General features: G+C 32.7%; 2 protein-coding genes across 5 annotated transcripts in view; one reads left to right on the top strand and one right to left on the bottom strand.

Annotated features, from left to right (window-relative positions):
- Positions 1-17,217, top strand: part of LOC112462263 (scavenger receptor class B member 1-like) — a 38,421-nt gene extending 21,204 nt beyond the window's left edge. For both annotated transcript variants that reach the window (XM_025027953.1, XM_025027952.1), the window contains 7 exons: positions 4,258-4,513; positions 5,954-6,095; positions 11,304-11,504; positions 11,863-12,087; positions 12,671-12,833; positions 13,621-13,865; positions 14,092-17,217. In XM_025027953.1, the coding sequence (XP_024883721.1) occupies positions 4,258-4,513; positions 5,954-6,095; positions 11,304-11,504; positions 11,863-12,087; positions 12,671-12,833; positions 13,621-13,865; positions 14,092-14,394 (1,535 nt within the window). In that variant the 3' untranslated portion in view covers positions 14,395-17,217. The remainder of the gene's footprint in view (positions 1-4,257; positions 4,514-5,953; positions 6,096-11,303; positions 11,505-11,862; positions 12,088-12,670; positions 12,834-13,620; positions 13,866-14,091) is intronic.
- Positions 17,218-17,355: 138 nt separating this feature from the next.
- On the bottom strand, positions 17,356-24,253 carry LOC112462262 (ATP-dependent DNA helicase Q5-like). 3 transcript variants are annotated; one of them, XM_025027949.1, is made up of 15 exons: positions 24,235-24,253; positions 23,917-23,967; positions 21,617-21,741; positions 21,313-21,477; positions 20,961-21,137; positions 20,703-20,882; positions 20,529-20,634; positions 20,338-20,449; positions 20,036-20,263; positions 19,614-19,808; positions 19,403-19,523; positions 19,250-19,339; positions 18,983-19,165; positions 17,648-18,773; positions 17,356-17,554 (listed from the first exon to the last, which is right to left on the bottom strand). In XM_025027949.1, exons 3-15 carry the CDS (start codon positions 21,716-21,718, stop codon positions 17,505-17,507), a joined length of 2,835 nt encoding a protein of 944 aa, XP_024883717.1. In that variant the 5' UTR covers positions 21,719-21,741; positions 23,917-23,967; positions 24,235-24,253; the 3' UTR covers positions 17,356-17,504. The 3 variants fall into 3 exon arrangements, with proteins under 3 accessions (XP_024883717.1, XP_024883716.1, XP_024883718.1); XM_025027948.1 differs by lacking the exons at positions 23,917-23,967; positions 24,235-24,253 and adding an exon at positions 22,490-22,839; XM_025027950.1 differs by lacking the exons at positions 18,983-19,165; positions 23,917-23,967; positions 24,235-24,253 and adding an exon at positions 22,490-22,838.
- Between the last annotated feature and the right edge of the window lie 716 nt (positions 24,254-24,969).

Here is a 24,969-nt window from a genome sequence, read left to right as displayed (position 1 = left end):
GGAACTCTTCCATTTCTCGAAAAGTTCTTTCGTTTAATTAATGAAGAATTAGTATATAAATCTAACAATTAAAATTAACGATTATTTAATGACATTAAATAATTTTTATATTATTTAAGTGAAACAATTTTTTCTAAAGTATGTATCACATATTTTTCATCGAGAAGAACTTGCTCGATACATGTATATTTATATATATGTATAATATTTATATGTATATTTATATGTATATATCAATAATATATTTCAGCGTGATTCGCATCAATGTAACAATTTCAAAGAGCTTACATAACTCTATTGCGAATTATACGACATTTAAAATATGTCCTGTTTGCGATTGTGTATCTATTATAAAATCTAAGGATCGTTTGTATGGAAATAGCGATGCGTGGGCGCAGCGAGATAATCCTCGATCGATAAATATCGAGCAGTGCCCGATGTCCTTCGTACTCAGAGAAGCGTGCGAATAAATCTCTCCCATTATACTTCCGCAATACACATCGGCATATCTTGAGCGTGATCTTGTAGGATTACTTAACTGTTACGGTAGCACGGTCGCGCGTCGCGCGCTGTGCGTCATCGAGTGTGCATCGAGGAAAAAGAGATTGGCGCCGCGATACGCGTTCGATAGTCATTCAGAGTCGTCCGCGCTCGAACAAAAAAATGTCGTTCAAGTCGATAGAATACCAGTACGAGGACACTCGGATTCGACATACAACGCACGGCTATATCAACTGCGAATTTTGCAATAAGAAACGTTGGCGTTGATAATAATTAATAATAATTAATAATTGCTAATAATTCACATCCTTATCTTTGGTTTTAGAATACTTCCTACATTTACGTTCTAAATTGCTGTCTCGCGATCATGTTACGCATTGATTTATTTTTTATCGATGCCGAGGTTTTTGACCTGAATCTAATTAGTCATTTCTTAGCTGTTTAATTAATATTAATAAGTATATACGTTTAAAATAATACGTATTAAAATGACGATCGAGAGCTACATAAAAAATGAAAAAACTATAATGCTAAATCACTTTTTCATGTACTAATATTTCTGGTAATAAGTAACAAAATAAAGCTCTTAAATAAAATTTTAAACAAATAAATAATAAAACATTCTTCAGTAAATGGAAAATCACGGAATATAACAAGCTTTTTTTGACTACGCCGCTAAAGAACAATCAATTTGTCAAAGAGATCCTAGTCTTTAGTAGCTAAAACAGGATATATAACGCTATAACATTATACATAATGCGGTATAAGCGAGCAAGCGCTATAATCGTAAACTTAAAAAAAAAACAAGAAATAAAATAGCCACATGAACATCAAAGGAAATCATATTAAGAGTTAACTGCGTACTTTAAACTTGATGATGACAGAGTGGTTTTGCGTTAAAAAACAAATTATTCATGCGAAAAATCAGGAGTAACAATTTGTCCTGTCTAAGATATCGGAAGCAAAATCAGGAGGCGTTTGCATCTAATCTTAAAGATCCAAGGTTTTTTCCTCGTATCGCTTGTCTGAACCGGATGAATTATACGATAACAATGCGTAGATATTCGCACTGCTAATATTGTTTTGCTTGATGACTGCGTAATAAATTGTAATAATCCAGGGATTTGCGTAATATATACGCCTATCTTGATATAAACGACAGTTGCACACAATAAGCAACACACCCATAAATACCAGACAAGAATTTAAGTATAATTAGTAGTATCAATTGCTAAAAAGTATTTATTGAGATTTAATGAATTTAACTATTTCTCCAAAAATATCTTTAAAAATACGTCAGTATAAGCATAAAAACAGAAATTGCAGAAAGAAATCAGTTGAAAAGTAATGTAATTATTTCGCACAATTTTAATTTTTCTATTAACTTTTAATATTCTCTTATTCGCATTCTGATTATTAAATTACAGAAAATTGTACATAAAGGAATATTAGATTATTAGATTAAAAAAGTGATTTGTTTCTCTATATATTATTACATTAGTAGCTTATTATTCGGAATGGTATCCGTAATAAAATTGTGTTAGACATATTAAAATAAGGAAAACAATACAAAGCTTCCATAGTTTTACTGATAAGAAAGATAAAAAAGCAAACGGAAACAAAGCTTCTTCTATGAGAAAGCAAAACACAGAATTTGAATTAGAATTTATATTTAATTATATTTTATATTTAAAATTTACTCATGAGTGTTCTTGTACAGTGCGTCTATATATATATATATATACATAAAGTATTAATGACTTTATACATTTACATTATACTGACATTGATTGTTACATAAGTGACCAAATTAACATCAATCTTCGTTTATGTTGAAGATAAAATTATAGCTAAACGAAAAGTCGATCTCAGTTTCAAAGTGATTGCCTGATTGCACTCATCGCTAACCACCGTAAACGGTCGAGTACCATTTCTCATCCTCGCGGCGAAAAGTTATAGAGGAGATCTCTTGATCGCGCAATACACCACGCGCTATATCAAGAGATTATTTGTTCACTCGATTAACCCTCCATTGTAATTCCAATATCGCAATAATGCCCGCTGCAAAAGTTACGATGCCACGAGTCACTGGTCAAAGAAAAGCAGGGTATTTCTCTCGGCGGGCGCATAAATTACGAAACCATAGAAAATATCTATGAAAGTTGCTGCAATATTCGTGTAAGTCATGTTTATCTGGCGATCAAAATCGCTAAGATTAGCAATTTTGATCTGGGTTGAAGCTCATAAATTCGTAAATGCAACCAAGATAGAAAAGTACAGGAAACAGTAATATTACTGCCCCAATAAATCACTTTGCAGAAAACAATTAATTATATTTCACAACTGCGTTCCGTTGCGCTCTAGCTATAACATATTTAATACCTTCTATTTGGGCGAGGGAAATTTTATGGTTATATTTGTCAGAAATCGGTTAAAATTTATATTATAACATTTAATAATAAAATTTCTCTGATCTTCAAGATTATATGCAACGGTCTCCTTATTTTCGATATTTTTAAATGAATGTTGTATAACGTATATTATTCAGAACAATTAAAAATATTTGTAAGATGCAAAAATAAAGACATCTTCTCGAACTATTTGTAAGATGCAGAAGTGCAAATATCGCGCATCTCCTCTGTTATATTTAACCCTTCGCCCGTAAACTATAATTTGACTGGCATCGTCCGTAATCTGGGTCATAAATGTCCTGTCGTTATTTTGACCTAGTAAATAGTGTTCAAAAAATCTGAAAAAATTCTGTAATACTTGTATACTATCCTATTTTATAATTCCACAGTTTATTTAGCGATTCATTATAAGATAAATTGTTTATAAATAATTCTTTATGCAAAAAATTGATAAAAATCCATTTTTATTAAAAAAATCATATCTCATTGAATTTTAAATCAAAATAAAAAAATCCAACGAGGTTTTATAGTTAAATATGTGTACTTTCAAGAAAAAAATTCTGTATATGGGTCATTTTTAAAAAGTATAATTATTCTGAGGATTGAAAATGGCCTTTTTCGGGTTAAGGAGAAATAAGACTTTTAACGTAATTTTTACATTATTTTATTAAAAAATCATATAAAATCGTCTTTCTCGTAAATAATATCTGATATTTGTCGCTTGATCATCCATTGTACCCTGAAAGTACATGTAATTTTTTTTTACACGTGTTTTCATCCACTCAAATTTTGAGGTTATAGGTATATATAATATACACAATCATAAAAAAATATCACTTATATAAGTTAAAAATAACTGTAGTAATATGAAAATGACGTTAAATTAATTTTACTTACTTGCACGAAAGTCTGGCACTGTCCGTAAACTGGGTCAATAGTGGCACTGGACGCACTTTGACTCGCTGCTGGTCAAGCACACATTGGCGAATTCCAACGCACCATGGCGGCATGAGTTCTCCCCACTACCTACTTTTTTTACGAGGGACGGCAAGCCCCCCCCCCCTTTTCATTTCGGCGGTATTCTATCTTGAATTTCGGCTTGTGCCATTTATGACCCAGTTTACGGGCGAAGGGTTAAGGAAGTAATTTTATACCACAGAAGATCGCTCGACGATAAGATCAGAGTACGTATAGACAGGTATGAGAAATAATAGAGTAAAAGCAGCCTTGTTAGAAAAGATATCTGATTACAGCTGCTTTATGGCTTCGCTATAATTTCAGCAGATTCCACAATCGTTGGTTAACGGCTCGTTTGGATAACGCCTTTACCGTTTTTTGCCCACAGATACCTTCATACTGATGACTCTCGGCCTACTTAGCCTGGTATGCGGCTGTCTTACCCTGCTGTATCACCCCTATGAATTAATCTTCAAGTGGAAACTGCCCTTCGGCAATGGCGGCGAGACTTTCGAGTTATGGCGAAAACCCGAGGTCGACCTCTACCTCAAGGTTTACCTGTTTAACGTAACAAATCGCGACCAATACCTGAGCGGCGAGGAAAGCAAGCTACGATTCCAAGAAGTTGGGCCCTACGTGTACAAGTAATGAGCATAATAATTTTATGGAATCCTGTTCATAAGAACACCCGTAATCGCTGTTTTATAGCTCGAGTTCAGAACAGATCGTGAACCGCAATTCATTCAACCTATGGCCGGAATTCGGTTATAGTCGGTTCTTATATTTAAGACCGTCTTAAGTACAATCTTAAGATGTCATGAACCAATCACTGCAGAGCCGTATTAGCATCTCAAGACGGTCTTGAAATAAGAATCGACTATGAATACCGGCCTATGTCTCGTTGTTATAATTATAATTTTGGGTTCTGTCATTTATCGAGCATCTGAATCGAACTACGTCACGAATTTGTTTCAAAAACATTCTTGCTCTTTTTAGATATCTAAGTCTTAAATAAAGAATCTAATAGAATAAAAAAAAGGAAATACCTCTGAATTAAATGACATTTAAATGACTTATATGACTATTTAAAGAAGTACATTCGATTGCATGTTAAAGAAAGGTAGCTCGAGCCAGAATGGAAAACTCCAACGCAGTGGAAATTATATACTCCTGTAGTAAAAGAGAATTTTTTTCGATATCGCGGAAAGTGAAGGCCGTCAAGAGCGCAGAAGAAATAATTAGTCATCTCGTAAATAATAATTATTAAATTCACACGATCTAGTTTGCGCGGCTATTCCGTGTACAGTTATCCTTTCGACGAAACAATCACCGTCGTTCAATTGCACTCGTGTTTTTCATCCCCGGCATTGAAACGAGGTAAATTTGCATAATGTATTGCACTCGCCCGATCGAATGTAATTGTCCTTGGCTGAAATGACTCAACCTCACGCCAATTCATTATCAATCGACAACCTTTCAACTAATTATTCCTTAAACGCACGCTTGTAAAATTAATAGCAGAGTAACAGAAAGAAAAAAAGCATATACATAAAAATAGCAGAATAAAATTGAAAGGAATAGAAATAACTAGAAAGAAGTACAAATCTGTAATCTCTTTCGAAAAATTGAATTTTTAAAAATTGACAAATAAAGCTTTATCCAATTATATGCCTGAGTTAAAAATAATTCGTTAAATAAATTTTGCAGAGAATTATACTCTAATTGTAATTGTAATATAGTTATTATCTAAAAGTAATTTTTAATATTTTTATATCTTCCAATAATATCTTTATTCCGATAATATTTAAATAACTCTTTTTTATATAAATCACAGTAATGTTTTTCTATTATACATAATCACATCGTGTTCAAATATAATCTTATATAATCTCTATCTATAAATATTTTTTATCAATGATATTTTCATATAATAAAAATTTAATTGCACAACGACACATTTGGCCCGTGCCGAAAAGTGTATTTTCAAAAATTGTACGCGAAATGCAAAAGAATGTATTTTAATATAATTGCACGGATATAATGACAAATTAATGGCTAACATCATACCATAATTCTCGTTGCAGAGAAACCTTCGAGCACGCAAAGGTAGTTTTCAATGACAATGGTACGCTATCGGCGGTACCAATGCATCCACTGACATACATTCCGGAAATGAGCAACGGCACGGAAGAGGACCTCGTAATAATGCCGAATATCGCGCTATTCGTAAGTAGTAAAATATTGCTCTTGTAAATCGTAAATAATATGGTGAGAGACCTTTACCTTATCGGACGCGTAAACGGGACACGATTAATGTGCACGTTCGTTCTGATAAACGAGCCCGTTCGTGCAAAAATGACTAGTCGCTCACTCTGTGAAACGTGCCGGTCCTGTTAAAAGTGAAAAAATTTTAGAAATATAATACGATAAGATTTTGATTAACGATTACTTTCCATTTCCCTTTCTGTATATTGAATTCAGTTAATTGAAAATTAACTTGTTTATTAATTAAGATAAATTAATTAAGATATATAAGGCAAGATCTCCAATTTTATAAATATATCAATCCTGTACTAATTCGAGATCTTTTAAATCTTACTTATTCCTTCTAATTGCGGCTAATCACAGAGCAGACTTTAGAATTAATTTATTGTACTAATTATAAAGAAAATCGTAGATCGTATCGATTATACTAATCGTAAAGAAAATCGTAGATTGTATCGATCTCAGACGGTGATTGATACACGCTAATTAAAGAATAATTAACTTGCGGACAGAATAACTGATTAAAAGTTAAGCTTTTACGGCGTGCTCTTAACGTATAAATCGATGAGAAATCGAACGAAATTTTCTTATTACGCGGTTCGAAGAAACATTTAATTATCGAGAATGATACAATTAATCGAGGGACATGCTTTATTATCGTCATTTGCGACACGTTCGACACGTCTGACTTGATATCTAGGATTACCGAAAACTTATCGAGTATTATTCAACATCGCGCATATCGAGACGTGACAATAGCGATAATATGTAACAGAGCTGTAAACTTTGTTCAGATAAATAATATGAATTGTAGAAATTCCGTAATGGAAGAAACCCAAACATCTCTGATGTATGACTATTAACCAATGACGTATAGCTCGAATAAAAATAGTATAATATAATTAAGGAGTAAATGCGTAATAATAAATGCTGAGACTAACAAAAACTATTATATTTTTATCGCACTTGCGTACGTTTACATTAACATACTAGTAATATCAGATTACAATTAATTAATTCCGTTTTTCTTACGGGTATGAAGGATATCGGAGTGTGCCTGGTGCACATATATATCTTTTAGATAATCATCAAACAACTTACTATATTCAGACTTTTAATTAATACTGATGACAGAAACTTTTTGTTACTAATGGTATTAGATATCTAATGGATGTCCGTGATACATGTAAATTATAACGTTTAATTATTAATTAATTTAATAGGTCAATGGATATGTAATGTTACAAAATCCTTTCTTTTTATATTGCTCACGATTTCAACGATTACTGGATCCTTGAAAATTTTTTTGATGATTAAGTATTAAATTTTTTAATTAAATATTCTAATATCGCGTGCAATGCAACGTATCGTAATCGTAAGAATCAGTTGACAAACAAAAATATGATGCGTATACGGAAAACAATAATATAAAAAATATTTCGATTGCAACATGAGACGACTTAGTCACCGACTCACTTGCACTAAACGTCTGCAATCTAATCCTGATTGTGAGTTAGTGCTGATCTACGCTGATGCAAGCGAAGTTTATTGGAAACTCGGACTTCTCCGACATTTCTATGGCATTTCATTTATTCGATATGGCACGATCTGGCACGTCGTAAATTTTAACAACAAACCATTAATTACGATCGATTTCGCAAGGACCCTCCGTTTCCCGGCGAGATTCAAGAATCTTTATTATGTGCGTCAGTTTATGGACGACACATTCCATATCTTTATATAATACTAACGACACCGCCGCGTTTTCTCGGATATGCATATGTTTTTACGACGATTAATTTATTAATTGGAAAACCAGGTGCTCCCGGCAAACGCGTCCTGCGTTATACCTCATTGTGTCACCGATAAAACTAAATATAAAACGCGCAATATTAAGCGATCGAGTTTTTACTCATGAATATTTACGCGCGCTCGCAGCTGACTGCTTATTCTCGAGATTATCTTACTGGAGTGCGAGAAAATCCAGTGGACTGTATTATTTTCGTGATATATGTCATATGGTCGTATAATTAATAGAATTGTAACTTGTGACTTAGACACAAGTTAACCCAGATATTACGCAAGTGATAAGAACTCGCGCTGACTCCGATTGCCGACTACTTTACGTAATATTATACCGCGAAACGGCAATTAAATATTCCATATTCTGACGTATTCTTTCAACGCGATGCAAATTTCTCTAGAATATGTCGCCGCGTTACGCCGAAGTTTCCACTCGCGAGATGCAGAAATGCATCTCTTGGAGAAACCGGTCGCGTTTGCCTGGCGCGGTCAAGCAGCCCCGAGAGAATCCAGGAAGACGCATTTGGTGCTGCTACTTAAGAGGTGCACAAGCTAAATGCTCTTTCCATCGTCACCTCGGAGAAATTCGATTATTTTAATGTTTGCACAATGCTTGCGCAAGACTCCCTCCCAATCATGACTTTCAAATTCGACATTAATTTAATTATTTTTCGATTGGTGTCAAATACTGCTGTCTGTTTTTTTTTTTATAATATTACATTTATACATTACTTTACATATTTTTACATAATTTCTCGTAGAAATCTTCAATTGATACTTTCAATAATTTAAATGTTTATAATGAGAACAATGGGTGCATTCTTACTGTCAAGTATCGTAGTTTCGACAGTTCTTTTAATAAAAAACTCATTGTTCTCATTGTTAACATTATCGAAAATAATCGCACAATGTGGCGTTCCACATTTCATCGTGTAAATGCATGAATGATACGGCGAATCATGACGCCGTTTAATTACATGCAGATATTTAAAGAGAATAAGACAGACGCGGCGGAGCGTCTCATTGTAAAACAGTTTCGTATAAAAACTTAAAACTTTCGAGAACCATGTCAACATTTAAAGTATCGAATGGTAAAAAGGAATCTTGAGGGGCACTTATACTTATGCTATAAACAGAAGTTAATCTAAAACAATTAATAGTTGCGTTGTTAACGCAAGTAAATATACTTCCATTTGTACTGGTTTGAACATGCAAATAATGATGAGTAAAACGCAAAATTGACGATGTAACGCGCTTGTTAACCTATTCATAAAACTTGTCATATTAATAGTACACTTAACGAACAATGAAAAAACGTGCATTATGTCTCAAAATCACATTTATATCCATTAGCTGACTTTATCATGACAAATAATCGCCTTTACTGCCCAATTATGTAAATTCATGCAAAACGATGAGCTTTTCATTACACGAGTAATGACAATACTTTTAAGATAAAAAACCATACGTATGTCATTTTTTTCATATCTTCCTCTTAAAGATTGATCGATTAGTCTTTTCTTATAAAACCATTATATACCAATATTTAAGAAATTAATTAATTAAACATGTCATCTTTTTATAAGCGTAAAATTAATTGATATTAGATAAATTAATTGACAAAATAAATTAATTTTAAATTAAATTATAGAATTATTTATGTGGAATTTCTTTTTCATTCAGGCAATTCACGCAATCACAAATCACGCGCGGCTATTATAAAATAGTTTTCAAGTCAATGCTACAAACGTGACTCGGCAATTTGATTAAGAGCTAAATTATTAGATCATAACTATTTACAAAAATCCTAATGCAAAATAGATTGGTACATTACAATGTCCTCTTTACGTCTTACGTGCTACATAAATCCACCTGTTGTGCCGACACGGTGATTGTTTTAAAAGTTATTGCGTTTACGAAGAAATAGAATCTCAACATTTAATTAAATTCGCTGTTTAATGTGCAAGAGGTGCAGTGAACCGTGTTTCGCGAAGAATCCGCTTAAGCAATACATTCCTCGTGGGCACGCAAATTGTAAAACCGTCAGTTAAGAGTAATAGATACGCCGTAAACACTCTTATCTATTTAAAAGGTCGCACGAGAGAAAGCGTTTCGTTTATGTTCAGCTTTTCTATTGCATGCAGTAGCCATTATTTATTGACGTTAATTACTAGTATTACTACCGAGTTATATGGAGTCTCTTGAAAATTCAATGGCATTAAAATTAAGAGAGATGTAATAAAAATGATTTTCTAATTACTACATTTTACATCTCTATTAAAATTTATATTTATCAAACAAATAATTAAAAAATAAAAAAATTCTTCCCCTAAAAATCTGTGTTCTTAAAAAATCAATTTTTTTTATCTTGTTGGACTCATCTTATAGTAAGTTTTCAAAAATTTAATTTTTAACGGCAGTACTATAATTTATTATAATGTAGTTTGTTATATTGCCATTAGAACATATATTATCGGAAACATACTGAAAAATACAAGGCACACAAATCAGTATTATTTTTTATTTGTATTTAAACTCTTGCTTATTTTCTACATATAATACAATTTCGAACAAAACAAATATTCTAGAATTTTGTAAGATGCTAGATAGAAACTGGTTAATTAGATAGAACGAACATTCTAGAATTATGTAGGATACTCTAGATAGAAACCACGTGTGTCATTGTTTATTACTATCTTAGAGTCTTGATATCAGTAAAGTCAATGACCCTGACAATCGCGTGGATGAAGAATGTCTAAAGATTGCGAATGCATTTTTCTTTCTTCTGTTGAGAGATATTGATATGTCATACTTAATATGATAAAGAACGACATATTATAACGACACACAATAAATGTCAACGGACAACAAATGTCAATAACACGTTGGTGATCCAGCAATTTAATGGATCACATAATTTATTACACTTCAATAATTAGCTATGAATATATACATCTATTCGTACTTATTTTCATTTTTTTTTAATAACAGTAGTTTTTTAGTAACTTAAATTTAAAATATATGTATAGAATTTTATATTAGTTATTTGAATATATAAATAAACACCCAGTTCTATTGTGTATTAACCGATAATATTGCTCCTAATTATCGCATGAAAATCACTTTTCACTTTGTTAACGGGATGATGAAAATAAGAATCAAATGATGAATGAAGTTAATAACTTGATCTTTTACGTCAGTGCGTAACACGCGAGCGATAAGTACGCAAAGTATAATGCAATTATATAATCTCAATGTCGGCTTATTATAATGAAATCAATTATTTTAATTAAGCAAATAATAGCGTGTTTTTGCCAGGTCCATTATACGTGCTGTTATCTCTTATTTTTCTGTCTATTGTTGCAGAGCATCACGAATGTGATGAGAGACGCCTCATACATATCCAGATGGGGCCTCAACACGCTGATCCGTCGGACGGATACTCAACCCCTGGTTCAAATGACCGCACATGAATTTATGTTCGGCTACCAATCGACTCTGGTTACCCTTGGCAATCACGTAATGCCCGCCTGGATCAAGTTCGATAAATTAGGATTAATCGATAGGGTAAGGAATAAGGATTAGCGACTTCTAAAGTACATTAGATATAGTTGTGATCGCAATTATATATAAGCAATTTTATTTTTAATAATATATTTTTTTTCTAAGCTAATCAAAAACCTAGCTTTTTTTAAGATAGCCATAAAGATTTTTAATTATTTGCATTCTTTACCGTAAATGTATAAAACTCGATTAAATTTAGAGCTCATCTATTTACAATTATCGAATAAAAACATTCCAAATTCTATATATATTAATATGTCTTTAACGCAGACATTTTCTAATGTTCTGATAATGTACATTTTGTCTAGGATGCAAAAGCCTCACGATATAATACAAATCTTGCATTCGCTACGCTTCACAGATGTACGATTTCGAAGGTGATTACGAGACGATTTACACGGGAGAGACCGATGTCCGAATGACAGGCTTGATCGATACGTATAATGGGGACGTGAACCTGCCGCAGTGGACTGGTAAATGCGCGAATGTGCAAGGTGCGAGCGACGGCGTTAAGTTCCCGAGCTACATCGAGCCTAACGACACGATCCTCTTCTTTCGCAAGAGCCTCTGCCGAAGCGAACGAATGGTAAGTCTGATCATTTGCAATCATCACGACGAAATGGTTAAACAGTTCGGTCAAGAACCGTCTGCCGACTCATGCGATTTGTATGTAACGTTCTTTCTTCTATTATTAACTTTCTTCCCTTATACAGAATGCTCGTAAATTATTCTTATGCAATTCTTATTGACAGATCTACCTGTCGAGTAACTCGGCAAGCTTTCCTGGGAAGAATTCTCATTTTGTACCTTTTCTTCTTTTTACATCTTAACATTGAGAAGTCAACTTCACAGCTGATTGTTAAATTAAAAATCTGTAAAGTAAACTTGAACGCAATTGAAATAAAATCTTTTATTATTAAACGTTTATGTAGAAGCTATTAAAATATCTATCTCAATATCTTCGTTACTCAAAAACTGGATTTACTTGTAGTACTATATAAATTTTGCATTATAACGCTTTTTAAATATGCGTAATTAATAAACAAAATATTGGAAATGCGTATTATAATGTGTAATAATGTCAGTGCTAGTATCTCATTTCGAAAAATGTAGAAATTAATTCTTCTCTAATATAAGAATATCCCTTTATAATAATATTTCTCCCAAAGATACGAGTCGGAGAAAAGGTGATTCAGGGCCTGGATACGTACCAATACACGTTCATGGAGAACGAATTGGATAACGGCGCAGTGAACCCAGAAAACAAATGCTTCTGTCGTGAAGGAGTCTGTCTGAAGCCTGGCTTAATCGATGTGACCGATTGCTATTACGGTAAGATATCTAAACATCAGTATGCAAATTTAATTTCAGTCAAATTTAAGTCAAACACTTTCGGTGAATAAATCATTACATTTAATGCGTATTTAATTGTTCAGTACATATTGTTATCAATATTCATATATTCGGCTCTTACGTAACTTGCTGAGTGTCTTAAGTCATCTTGCCGAGTGTTTTTTATAAGAGATAAACTTGGAAGAAAAAGGAATTTCGATATGCATCACAAAATCAATGATTATCGCGTCGCATGCTATTTATGGTTGCGGCCATCCGACTTGTCTCCGAAGTGGTGTTGCAAGATTCCGATTGCTTTGGTCATGTTGCAATAAAAATCAACGGTTCCAATTCGAGACGCGAATGAAGGACAAAAAGGAAAAAAAAGCAGTCGTATACCTAAACGATACGCTTGGCAATTAGAGATAATTTACGTTTGGAATCATTTCTTCGACAAACATCAGATCCAGCAGACTCGTCTTTGGAATTAATATATGCGACGCGATAATTTCCACCTTAATCATGTACCTGTGTCGATAAAACACAACAAGAATCTCACAGCGTGATATAATAATAAACTTATGTCATGTTGATTACGTCATAAAAAAAAGAAGCTAATTTCCACTGAGTAATCTGAGCGATGCAACATCTTAAGGGACTTCGATCGTATCTCGTGTTGTGATCCGATATTTCAATCGGATACCTATATTTTCGTGTTCAAACTAGACCTGTCAAATGAAACAAAATCGCGTTGACGTATTGTAAGATTTCCTCGACTTTTATACAGGATTTCCGATCGCCCTGTCGTACCCGCACTTTTACCAGAGCGACCCGTCACTGCTGGAAGCGGTCGACGGATTGAACCCCACGAAGGAGCGGCACGAATCCTACTTCTTCATCCAGCCGAAGTCCGGGATACCCGTGGATCTGGCAGCCCGATTTCAAATTAATATGGCTCTACAGAATATCGAACACATGGCTCGAGTGGAGAAGTTCTCCGAGTTGACGCTTCCGTTGCTGTGGTTCGAAATTGTAAGTGCAAATATCGAAGTAATCAAGACAGAATTTAGTTATAATAATGTTCCTTTAAAATTGTCTTCTAAAGAATCAGTCGAAGGAGTGATTTTTCGTTACTTCCACATAATTACGTATATTGATTCGCAATATATTAGCGATATATTCTTCTTCATTTTATACTCGATTGTATAAAATTGCATCGAATGATGTGAAACAATAAAAGATATTCTTTGTTTCTCAGGGAATGTACAAGCTGCCGAAAAGCATGAACATCCGTTTTTGGTTTTACCTGAATGTCATGCCAGTCATGGAGGAAATAATAATGTATGTGCTATTCCTTTCCGGATCAATGTTGCTCGTCTGGAGCGTCATGAGGATACTGTTTTACCAAACGAAGAAATCGTCGTCGGAATGGCTAGAAATGGAAAGGCAGCGACGAAAGACGCAGACAAACAAGCAAACCGAACAGAAGGCGAAAGATACGGAGGCGTACAGCTCGCTTTTGACTTCCGCCGATCCGAATCTGACGTTAATAATGGCGTAATTATACATCAATACATCGATCGAGCTTTAATGAGAACGAGCAGGACATTATTTCTTCAATAGCTTTCTGGCCACTATTCTTATTAGTTTGCTATTGGCGAAACAGTGCAAATACAGTAAAGTAAATTATTTTGCTATATTTATATACTGTCATTCTTACTGCATACCGGATATCCGAATTACACTATCGTTAAAGTGTTAATGTCACGATATCCGGAATCACATCATTCGATTTAATCAATTTCGATTAGATCAATCCACGAACGCTTCCATTTTTATACTTTTGATATAACTGGTGTTGTTAATAATTAATGAAAATAACACCCGATATTTTCCCCCGATAACTTTTCGGTACTTCATATTTTCCATAATCATCGTTAACAATTTTATTGCACAAAGTTGTTTCTTAATTTATATATAGGATAAACTTAATACAGAGATATGCAAGTTTTAATACCAATGTTTATCTACGTTCTAGTATTGAGCAAAGCTATTTTTTTCCTCATAACGTAGCTCGTCATATATAATGATATTTCTCATATGCCAAATTATATAAATATCAACTTCTCGCATCACTGTAATGTTTTACTAGAAATTAAAAAAAATTAAATTTCTCTTTAAAAAATTTTTTTTAAACTTTTTATAAAAAATTCTTACAAAATTGTGTCTTGCACTGAATTTGTACTTTTAATGAGGGAAGGATTAATATATTGTTTTTTTTTTTATCAAGACATTTAGCTTCATCGATTTGATATCCTAAGATTCATGTATTACATATTTCTTAAAGGAACAATTTAATACCGAAGCAATTTGATCAGTTATTATATTAGAATTATACCCAAAGACAGCTGAGAATAGCAAAAGACATTATTTACGCGCAATAAATGCATAAAAAGTCACAAAAAAGTAGAATCAAAAAAGAAAAGAGATATAACGTTGCTATTACAGTGAAGCTATTTCATCACTATCTAATATACACGCTGAATCATATCATTCCAATCTCATAGTCGGAATCATTTTAATCACACAATCGGAATGACGCATCTGTTCTTTTTCATTCCACTTCTATCCTTTTTCAGAAATTGCATCAATTAAAATACATTAAGTTTTCTAAATAAAATAAATGAGATTTCATTAAAGAATTAGAAAAAGAAGCTGTAATCTGCATAAACTTCATCTGAAGAAATTTTTGTAACTCTTTGATGAGGATTATGTAATGAAGATATTTCATATATTCATGTTAAATATGCCAATAGTGCTTCATTACTGCTAAGTAAACCTCAATTGCTGTACATCAAATAACATGGCATGCTAATAATCATGTCTGTGATTTCGTTTTGCTCTCTTATTTTGGAACAGTATTTAAAAAAAATATAACATAGCGGACTTCTATAATATAGATATAACACAGAATACTACATCAACATATACATAAGAATACATTTGTCGCCAAGCTCAAATCTGAACAGTTAACGGATATTAAATCGACGATTGCTCAATTTTTATATAACGTATAATATTTAGAAATAGAAATAATTTAATAACGTTAACAAAACAAAGAAAATCGCATTTAAAAAGTCATCGTTTTAACTATTCTAGTTCCTCAGATGGAAATGAATAAGATTAATCATCGATCATTTTTTAAACGCGTATACGTATTGTACTTGAACATCCATAAAGTAAATATCTATAAATTAGTCTATATTTAATATTACCACTTGGAATCATTTAACTTCTTTAATTTATTTAATTTTTGATATTTTGCATTTTCTTCTCTTTTATTTTAGAAAGAAAGTCGCATTTGCTGGAAACTTGCCATTTATTAAATAATAGTCGGTAAAATTCCGAAATTCCATAGAGAGATATTCCAAGTAGTAGTATTAAGTGATTTACTCTGTATAATCCAGAGATCTCAGATACGTGTCACATATGGGTTACTTTCCTCTTCACATAGACAGCGATCCAATTGTTATAACACGAGCTCGTGACAAAAATATGGAGAGAACCTCAAGCCGACTTGGGGATATCATTCATCAAATTATTCAATTTTTAATTTTCATTATTCCTTTTTAAATCAATTATCTTATTAGAGCTAATAGTTTTAACCGGACAACATGCTGTACAAAATTTTTAATTCATCATTTAAAATTAAAATAGCTTTTATTTATTTCCGTAATATGACATAATGAGTTAGTGACCCTATATGTAGCAATATACTTATAATCTGCATTGCAGATTTCTTTACCTCATTGTAAATATGTAAATAATTAGTGAATCATTAAATGTGTAATGTGCACTGAAATGTTAATACTTACTGAGAACTTCATACGTGTCTTTAATACTAAAAACAAATTGTAAAAAAAAATTAATAGAGATAAGATATCATATATCTTTATCGTTTGTAAAAAGAAACCGAACTTTTTATACGTTTCTTATACGAATTAAGGAAATTAAGCACAATAGGGGAGTAGCAAAAGTTTAGTATATATAGGTCATAAATAAATATATAAGTACACGAACGATAGTTCTCTGCGAGAAATATTTTTCTCTGACATATCTTGCCTTATTTATTACAAATATTGAAGATATAAATTTAATATTAAGTGTGTTAAGTATATGCTCGCAATTACATGTTTAATAAAATACTTAGAAATAAGAATATGTTTCGTAATAACCTGCGGGTAGGATATGACGTAAATTTTAGAAAGCGTCTTTTTTACATTTATAACGTGTGATGATGTTATAAATTTCCTAAAAAAAATATCCATCAAATGTGTGATAACCAAGCTAATAAAATATACATATTGATATTATACAAAATTTATTTCTGTTTTAATATCTTTTACATTTTATGAGAAAAAGTTTTAACTACAACAAGTCATATGGTTCAAGAAAAAATCTCAAGGAAATTATTTCTGTGTAAATTATCTCTATGGACAAGTAGTATATTAGCCATATGTAATAAAAATATATTTAATAAATACAATACGAGAATTTGCAGATACATATGAGAAATTTATTCATAATTAAATGCATTGATTATAAACAGCATCATTCTCCTGTCGCTTCCACAAAAGAAAAAAGCATATTAAACGTGAAATAAACATTCTTTTAAGATTGACTCATAAAACTTACAACAAAGTCGTGTATTCCTTCTTTATCTGAAATCAAATATCATTTATCAATTGCGACAAAAGTTCTAAAACTTAAATACATTCTATAAAATCATATTATGAATTTTTAAGCTATCATACCAAATATTTTCTTTTGCAGCATATCATAATGCATTTCTCTGCAAGTTTTTGAAAATGTCGCCCTATCCGGAAGACGTTTTGATGGGTAGTATTTCATTAGATACGACTTTAAAATTTCTGCTGTTTTAAATTGTGTAGCTTTATCTGCAAATACTTTTGGTCTGTTACTATTGCTATTCGTGTGATGTTTTGAACGAGATGTGTGTGCGATTTCTTCCTTTTTCTTTAATTCTACATTATCTTTTATTTTAAGATGCTTTTCTGTGTTATTTTTTGTCGTTCTCGATGAATCATTATTTACAGCAGTAATATTAATGTTTGTATCTGTGCTCTTTCTAGTCGTTTTCGTGTCAATTTTGTCACCTAAAATTTTTTTATCAATATTTTTATCGGATACATTATCATTAGTTTTATCGATGTATTCGTTATGTATAATTCTTTTTTTCTTAGCAGATTTTATGTCATCCTCGTGACATTCAATAGATTCATAGCCTCTTTTATTTTTACTTTCATCTTTACTTTTATTTTCAGTTTTAATAGAATCAACAATATTGTCTACTTTCAATTCTGTTTCAAAAGAAATATCTCTCCTTTCATCAGTAGTCTTCTTCGATGATGATGATGCTGATGCTAAAATCTGCTCATAAACTGTTTTACCTGCTCTCTTTACATTCTTATCTGCTTTACTTCTGCGAACTTTTGATTTAGAGGAATTTGTATTGGATTTAATCACATTGCTCTCGTGAATTTCTCGCGCACAAACAAAACCACTTGATATTTCCATCTGTGGTTTATCATTTTCGTGTGTATATTTTTGTGCAGTATTACTAACAGATAATTCTTTAAATTGAGCATTTTTATCCTTGTTTAACGTAGATACTCGTAATCTTTCTTCATTTATAATCTCTGATGCAGTTTTGAAAGCGGAAGGGAAAGTATCTTTACGACTGTTTGACAGACAAGCATTTCCGGTAAATCCTGTTTCGACTGTATCTATTATTTGTTCATTATTGGACATATCGATACTGTCAGAATTAAATTCGGTATTATGAAATTCAGTCTCATTATAGTCACGTATCGCTTCGTACATAGTATTACTATTAGTACATTTTCGTATTGACGAAATCTGTATGAATAAAGCAAATAAAATAAAGAATGTTCATATTTAAAATAATAATAATAATAATAAATGTATCATCAATTTCATAGTTCCATATACAAGAAAATTTGATTCTAAAATAATTGATATGTTTATTCAAGTCGTTTAATTCTTTTAGTATGAAAAGTTTATAAAAGATAAAGCATTTAAAGATATCTATGAAAAATATTACATACCAATTTAGATATATCAAATTTGTATTTATTTGGTACTTTCGAATTGGAAAATATTTTGTATTCTATACTATTAGCTACATCGTGCATATTTTCCTCTTGCAATTGTTTGTCAATTTCCGTATGCAAATTTTCATAATTTTCAAATAACGCTGTTTTTAATTCATTGTAAAAGTGTTCGCGTATCTTAAAATAATGAAAAAATAATGAAAATTGTGTAAAGATATTGATAATATTTTATAAAAAAAAAGCTAATGCGTAATGTCTTACTTGAACAGTTAAACCTTTAATTTTTTTATCCGTACTATTGGCTGCACGAACATGTGCTACTTTCGCATCCTTCATATTCTGTCGCCTTACCTATAAAAAATAAATAAAGATAGAAACAACGGTGTACAAAAAAAAATTTGCTCACAAACTCACTTCATTCTCCTTAGATTTGCCACGTCGGAGTGCAAACTGCTCCATAATAAGTTCTCTTCTCTCTCGCTTTTCAGCCGCTATTATTTTCTCCCTTGATTCTTCTGACTCATTGAATGCATCCCTATTATTATTGTACAATTATGAACACTTGTGAGCACCATTGCATATATTTTTTGCAAATATAAAATTGTTTGAGTAATTATTTACATACATTTCATCATCATCACTGTAGCCCATTTGCATTACACTACCCATATTATTTCGGGGTTTTTTAGATCTAGTCTGACACATTTCAAATTGAGCAATCCTCGCTTGTACTTCATCCTTATTTTTACAAACATCGCATCTATTTTTGCAAAGCGGTGGAGAATCCCCGAAATATTTAGAGAATACCGCATGTCGACATCTATATAACAGCATACAATACATCTATTCAATGTATATCAGTATATATATAAAATGCCAAGTGATTCTTGAAGTATCTCAAGTCCTACTGTTTTACTTCTAATATATTCATCTTTTTTACTTAAAAAATGTAGAAACGCAATATTAAAAGTTTCTAAATAAATATATATTTTCCCATTCTTATTTATTATATATAATTTAATTCTTGAGAAAGAATAAAGATCGTACTTTGCCTCTAAACAATACGCAACGCTTTTCTCAAAATTTTGCCATTTAAGTTTTACAAGTTCCGTGTTCTTATGGGAGATTTCCTCTTTGATAAGGAACGAAATAGGCCCATATTCTTCGTGACTAAAATAAATGCGGCAGAATGCAGGATTGCCATCTCTGCCAGCCCTTCCTGATTCTTGATAATACGCTGCAATATTCTGAGGTACTGTCCAGTGAACCACAAACCTATACATATTCATATAATAAGCATATTTTTTTTCTTAGCATGCAATATTGCTTTTTGGAAATGTCGCAGCTACCTAACAGATCCCTTGTCAACACCCATCCCGAAACTACACGTTGCCGCGATAACAGGCACTTCACCTGTTGTCCACTTATTTTGTACCTCATTACGTTCCTGAGCTTTTAAGCCTATTCAAATGTTAAAATAAAATAGTATCATCTTTTTGCAAGTTTGTTTAAATTAAAGCGTGCTATACAAATCACATACTTCCATGATACGCAAGCGTAGTAATACCCGCGAGAGTCAATTTATGCGCAATAGTTTCAGTTGCTTCCTTCTTTCTACAATAAATGATACCACAATTTCTTTTGTGCTAAAAATACGAAGAATCCATTATTCTGTACAGTTCATAGAATACCACTGGTGAAGAATTTAACTCACCATAGGAATAGAAATATCTGAGGGGCCAAGGGTGTCCAAAATGAAATTTCTTAGATGTACAAATGGTTTGTCTAACATTTCTTGAAACCACACGTCGTAATATAAATTAGGACGAAATACCGGTTGAGAAAATATCGCTGGATCTTTCATGTGCAAGCTTTGGATAATATCGTCCTTTACCTACAACAATATTCAACATGTTAGAATAATATAGTAATAATCAAAATTGTAAATATTCATATTTTCTTAGAGTTTTACCTGTTTCGCAGCAGTCGCTGTTAATGCAACGATAGGTATCTTGGGACATAATTTTTTAAACGTTCCCAACTGTCTATAAGTTGGTCTAAAATCATGACCCCATTCACTCAAACAATGAGCTTCGTCGATAACAAAATAAGAAAGCGTTTTTTTCTTCTGCATTTGAATTATGGTTTCCTGTAAATTAAATAGAAATTATATCGTGATGAAAAATATTAAAGTATCCAAATCAAAATCTTAGTATATCTTTTGAAATAATTTATGATTATTCCTTAATTACCATGCGTACAGACACAATAGATATAAAGCAATAAAAAATAAATACAGTTATTCCTTTGAATTAACAAAATACCTGAAAATGATGTTGCGCTCCCATTTCAGGAGTGACGTACAATAATCTTATCTTCGGTGCATCCGACAGTATATCTTTCATAATGGAATTCCTCTCTTTGCTGGAAGTAGTGGAGTTCAAGGAGCAGGCATTTATTTTCTTGCTCACCAAAAAGTCTATTTGATTCTGCAGAAATTAAATCAATATTCAAGTATTGAATCAGTGTTGAAATTTCTCTTTCCCTACTTACAGGTTTTTTTATACAAAAGAAATATATGCTGAAAAGATACGGACTAATCTTGTATGGACAATGTACGAACAGTACCTTCATCAGAGCCAGGAGCGGCGAGAAGACAATTGCAACTTTATGCTCCTTCATTATTGCTGGTAATTGAAAACAGAGAGACTTCCCAGAACCCGTGGGCATGCACACAAATATATCTTGCTTTCCTAGAATCGTCAACGTTTCGTGGTTTGTCATTCAGCTTTTATGAAATACACGCTCATGAATAAAAAAAAAGATAGGGAAAAAATTGCTCACATGTTCTCAGAAATTTTGTAAGACTTATGAAAAAATAAATATGAAAATATATAAAATTTCTCAGATACTTTTAGAAACAATTGGATGAGGATTTTTGGAATATTTCAGTATCCATACGTATGGAAATTTCTACGTATGATAATTTGCACAGATTTTCTCATATTTTATTCAGATTTCTATAAAAATGTGTAGGCAGGAAAAATCTGAAATATTTTATTAATATTTTGTCTGAGTTCTTCTGAAAACATTCCAATTTATATTTAAAGAAACCTGAAGAATTCTGATCATTCTGAGAAAGTCTGACAATTTTTATAAAAATTCTGAGTCCATTTTCTATTGCTAAAATAGCTGCACATTAATTCAGAGTTTATCCTCTTCCTTCCAATGTGGAGTAAAGAAGATGAAATCTGAACTAGTGCAGCCAGTTCAACATTAGAAAACAAACCCTTTTTACTCCACATTGGTAGGAAAAAGATCAACTTCAAACTAGTGCAGGCAGTTCAGCAATAGAAAACACCCTTGGCTTAATGATATGAAAAATTCTGAGACATTTGTCTATCAGGGAAAGGAAAAGCTGCACGAGGGAGAAAGGTATTGCGGCTACTGAGAGCGATAATCCGAAAAAGGATGAACATTTTACTAAAAAAAAAAAAAAACCTTTGTAAACTGCAGTAGTGGCCTGCTTCTGAATGTCATTTTTGAATTCGTCGTAACCGAACTTGGACTTCAAGACGCTCCGCAGCATTTTCACTCGTCGCTGGTCGCTGGCGATTCGGCCGCTTTTAAAAATGCGAACGGCAAGCAGACCTTGCGATATCGTACACCTGCTGTTTTCGCGTCTTCTCCGGCCGGTTTGCGTATTCGACAAGCACGAATATGTTCGTCGAGAACACGCGCCACATGACACACATCGAGTGCCACTCGAGATCAGATTAGGTTAGCCTGAGTTATGTTAGGTTAGATCAACGTTGAGTTGAGCCAGCCATCTTGGGCTATTTCGATTTTCGTAGGGCCGTCGGAACTGTCGGAAGCCCCTGTAAACTACCGCCAGTACAGCCATTTTCGGAATTGGTACTACGTAGCCACGTTCATTTTCCGACACTGCCGATAAAACATCATTTTGGTGCGCGTCCGTGCTTAAATTTTAAATAAAATTTTATCCGATAGAAACAGGTCAAGCTATAGAGGCCCTCCACCACCCCCGCCGATTCCGATCGGCGGTCCTCTTTAGAATCCGTTTTTTACATTTTTATTTTGATTTATTTTATTTTATTTATAATTTATTTCACAATATATGTATTACATTTTACAAAGTTGAAAATATAATATACAACATACCCGTATCCCTACCTACCTACCTCTGTCTCTATACTGAAAAAAAAGTTGTTAACTTAACTAAATGCGTTCAACTAATTACTATTTTTTTAATTGAAATATTTAAGTATTTAAATTAAATATGATATATTAAATCTAACATGACGTAATTTGATTTAAATACTTGAATATTTCAATTTAAAAATGGTAATTAGTTGAACGCATTTATTTAAGTTAACAACTTTTTTTCTCAGTGTATAATACCTACCTGTATTCCGATCTATATAGTCCTACCCTATCCATTTCCCTACCCCTACCTACCCGTATTACAATCTAATATAAATCTAATACCGCGACACAAATTATAAGGGACCTCTGATTGGGAATTTTAACACGCGCGCGATTGTGTGGGATTTAATTAGAGTTTTTCCAATCTCGCCATATGCGAGGAAATATAGAAAGAAAGTAGCCCTACTTTGGGCAAATTAACAGATATATATCAAATTAGTTTGTACACACATAAAATTAATTATTCTATAGCCAAGGAAAGCACTTACTTATTTTATTTTATTTTTTTTAAGTAAGTTTTCTTACAACAAATAATTTTTTCTTACTAATAATTTTTAAATATCTTGACACAATTAGTCTTTCAAAAATAGAATATTGTTTTGAGTATAATGTACTTACAATGACTTTATGATAGATTTGCGGATTAAGTATTTGATAAGGTTAAGTATTCGCTTATAGTAAAAAAAGAAATTCTGACTCACCAACCCGATGCGCAACAGGCGGAGTTACTCAGCCACGTAGCTACGATGATACTGTAACATACAAACATAATTTAAATTAAAGAAGCGCTCAAAATGATCAACATTTTAAAAGATAATTCTTACACGTACTTTAATTATTCGTCTTTCAATAAAATATTTAGCAATACAATTACCTTTACCGAAAAAAATCTTTACAAGAATAAAATTTTAGAGTAATTTCTCGTTTTTTAGTCACTTTTAACTGATCAAGATAAAACAATTTGAATAAATGGAAACAAATTATTAATTTTATGCAGCCAAGAGATATATGATACTTACCCCAAGGTTGCTCCGCCGGTGCCCGATGTCTCTCTCGGACCTCCTCCTCCTCTCAGGACGTCAGGTCTCTCCTCCTCCTCCTCTCACCGCACAGGACACTCGCGAGAAACACTCGCGGATAATAAATTACAATCGCGCGCGGACTATAATTATCAATAAAAGTCTTTTTCGCGCGATACTGTACGGCACTCCCGTTTAAAAAAGTCCTTTAGTCCGATTACTTATGAGCGGCACTCCCGATGCAAACGCGACGAACCGGCTGCGGTTCGTTCATTCAATTAAATCGGCGGACGAGGGTACGTTAGCTTCCCCGCCTTTGAATTTTTATCCAAGCAGAACAAGAGTTTTGCTTGGGTAAAATCCTCGTACTGGGTACTGGAGCCTTCCCACCTCGCCAAGGTCGTACCCGTGGGAAGGAAAAGTACTTTTCTCTGTAATATAAAAGCGGGTAACATGAATTTTTCATGCAAATTTGAAGGAATCGCGACGCCGCGTGCTCCGCGTCGTTCCACGATCATCACCGCGTTACCGGCGATACTACGCAAGTCGAGCGGACGGTTAATAAAGACACGCACTTCGTTAATCAGAGATACGCTGTTGAAATTAAATATCGCACTCATGCACAGTACGTACGGTATCAAACTCGTAAATCTCGCGAAAGTATAACTACATTATTAATATGCACAACGAAGACGCGTGACTGCCGGCCGCTAATCTTACGCGACTCGAGATATA

This window comes from Temnothorax curvispinosus, unplaced genomic scaffold, assembly GCF_003070985.1.
Source record: "Temnothorax curvispinosus isolate PA1 unplaced genomic scaffold, ASM307098v1 QBEX01012135.1, whole genome shotgun sequence".
NCBI classification, from domain to species: Eukaryota; Metazoa; Arthropoda; class Insecta; order Hymenoptera; family Formicidae; genus Temnothorax; species Temnothorax curvispinosus.
The sequence above is the reverse complement of the archived record's forward strand: the minus strand, read 5'-3'. Positions and strand labels throughout refer to the sequence as shown.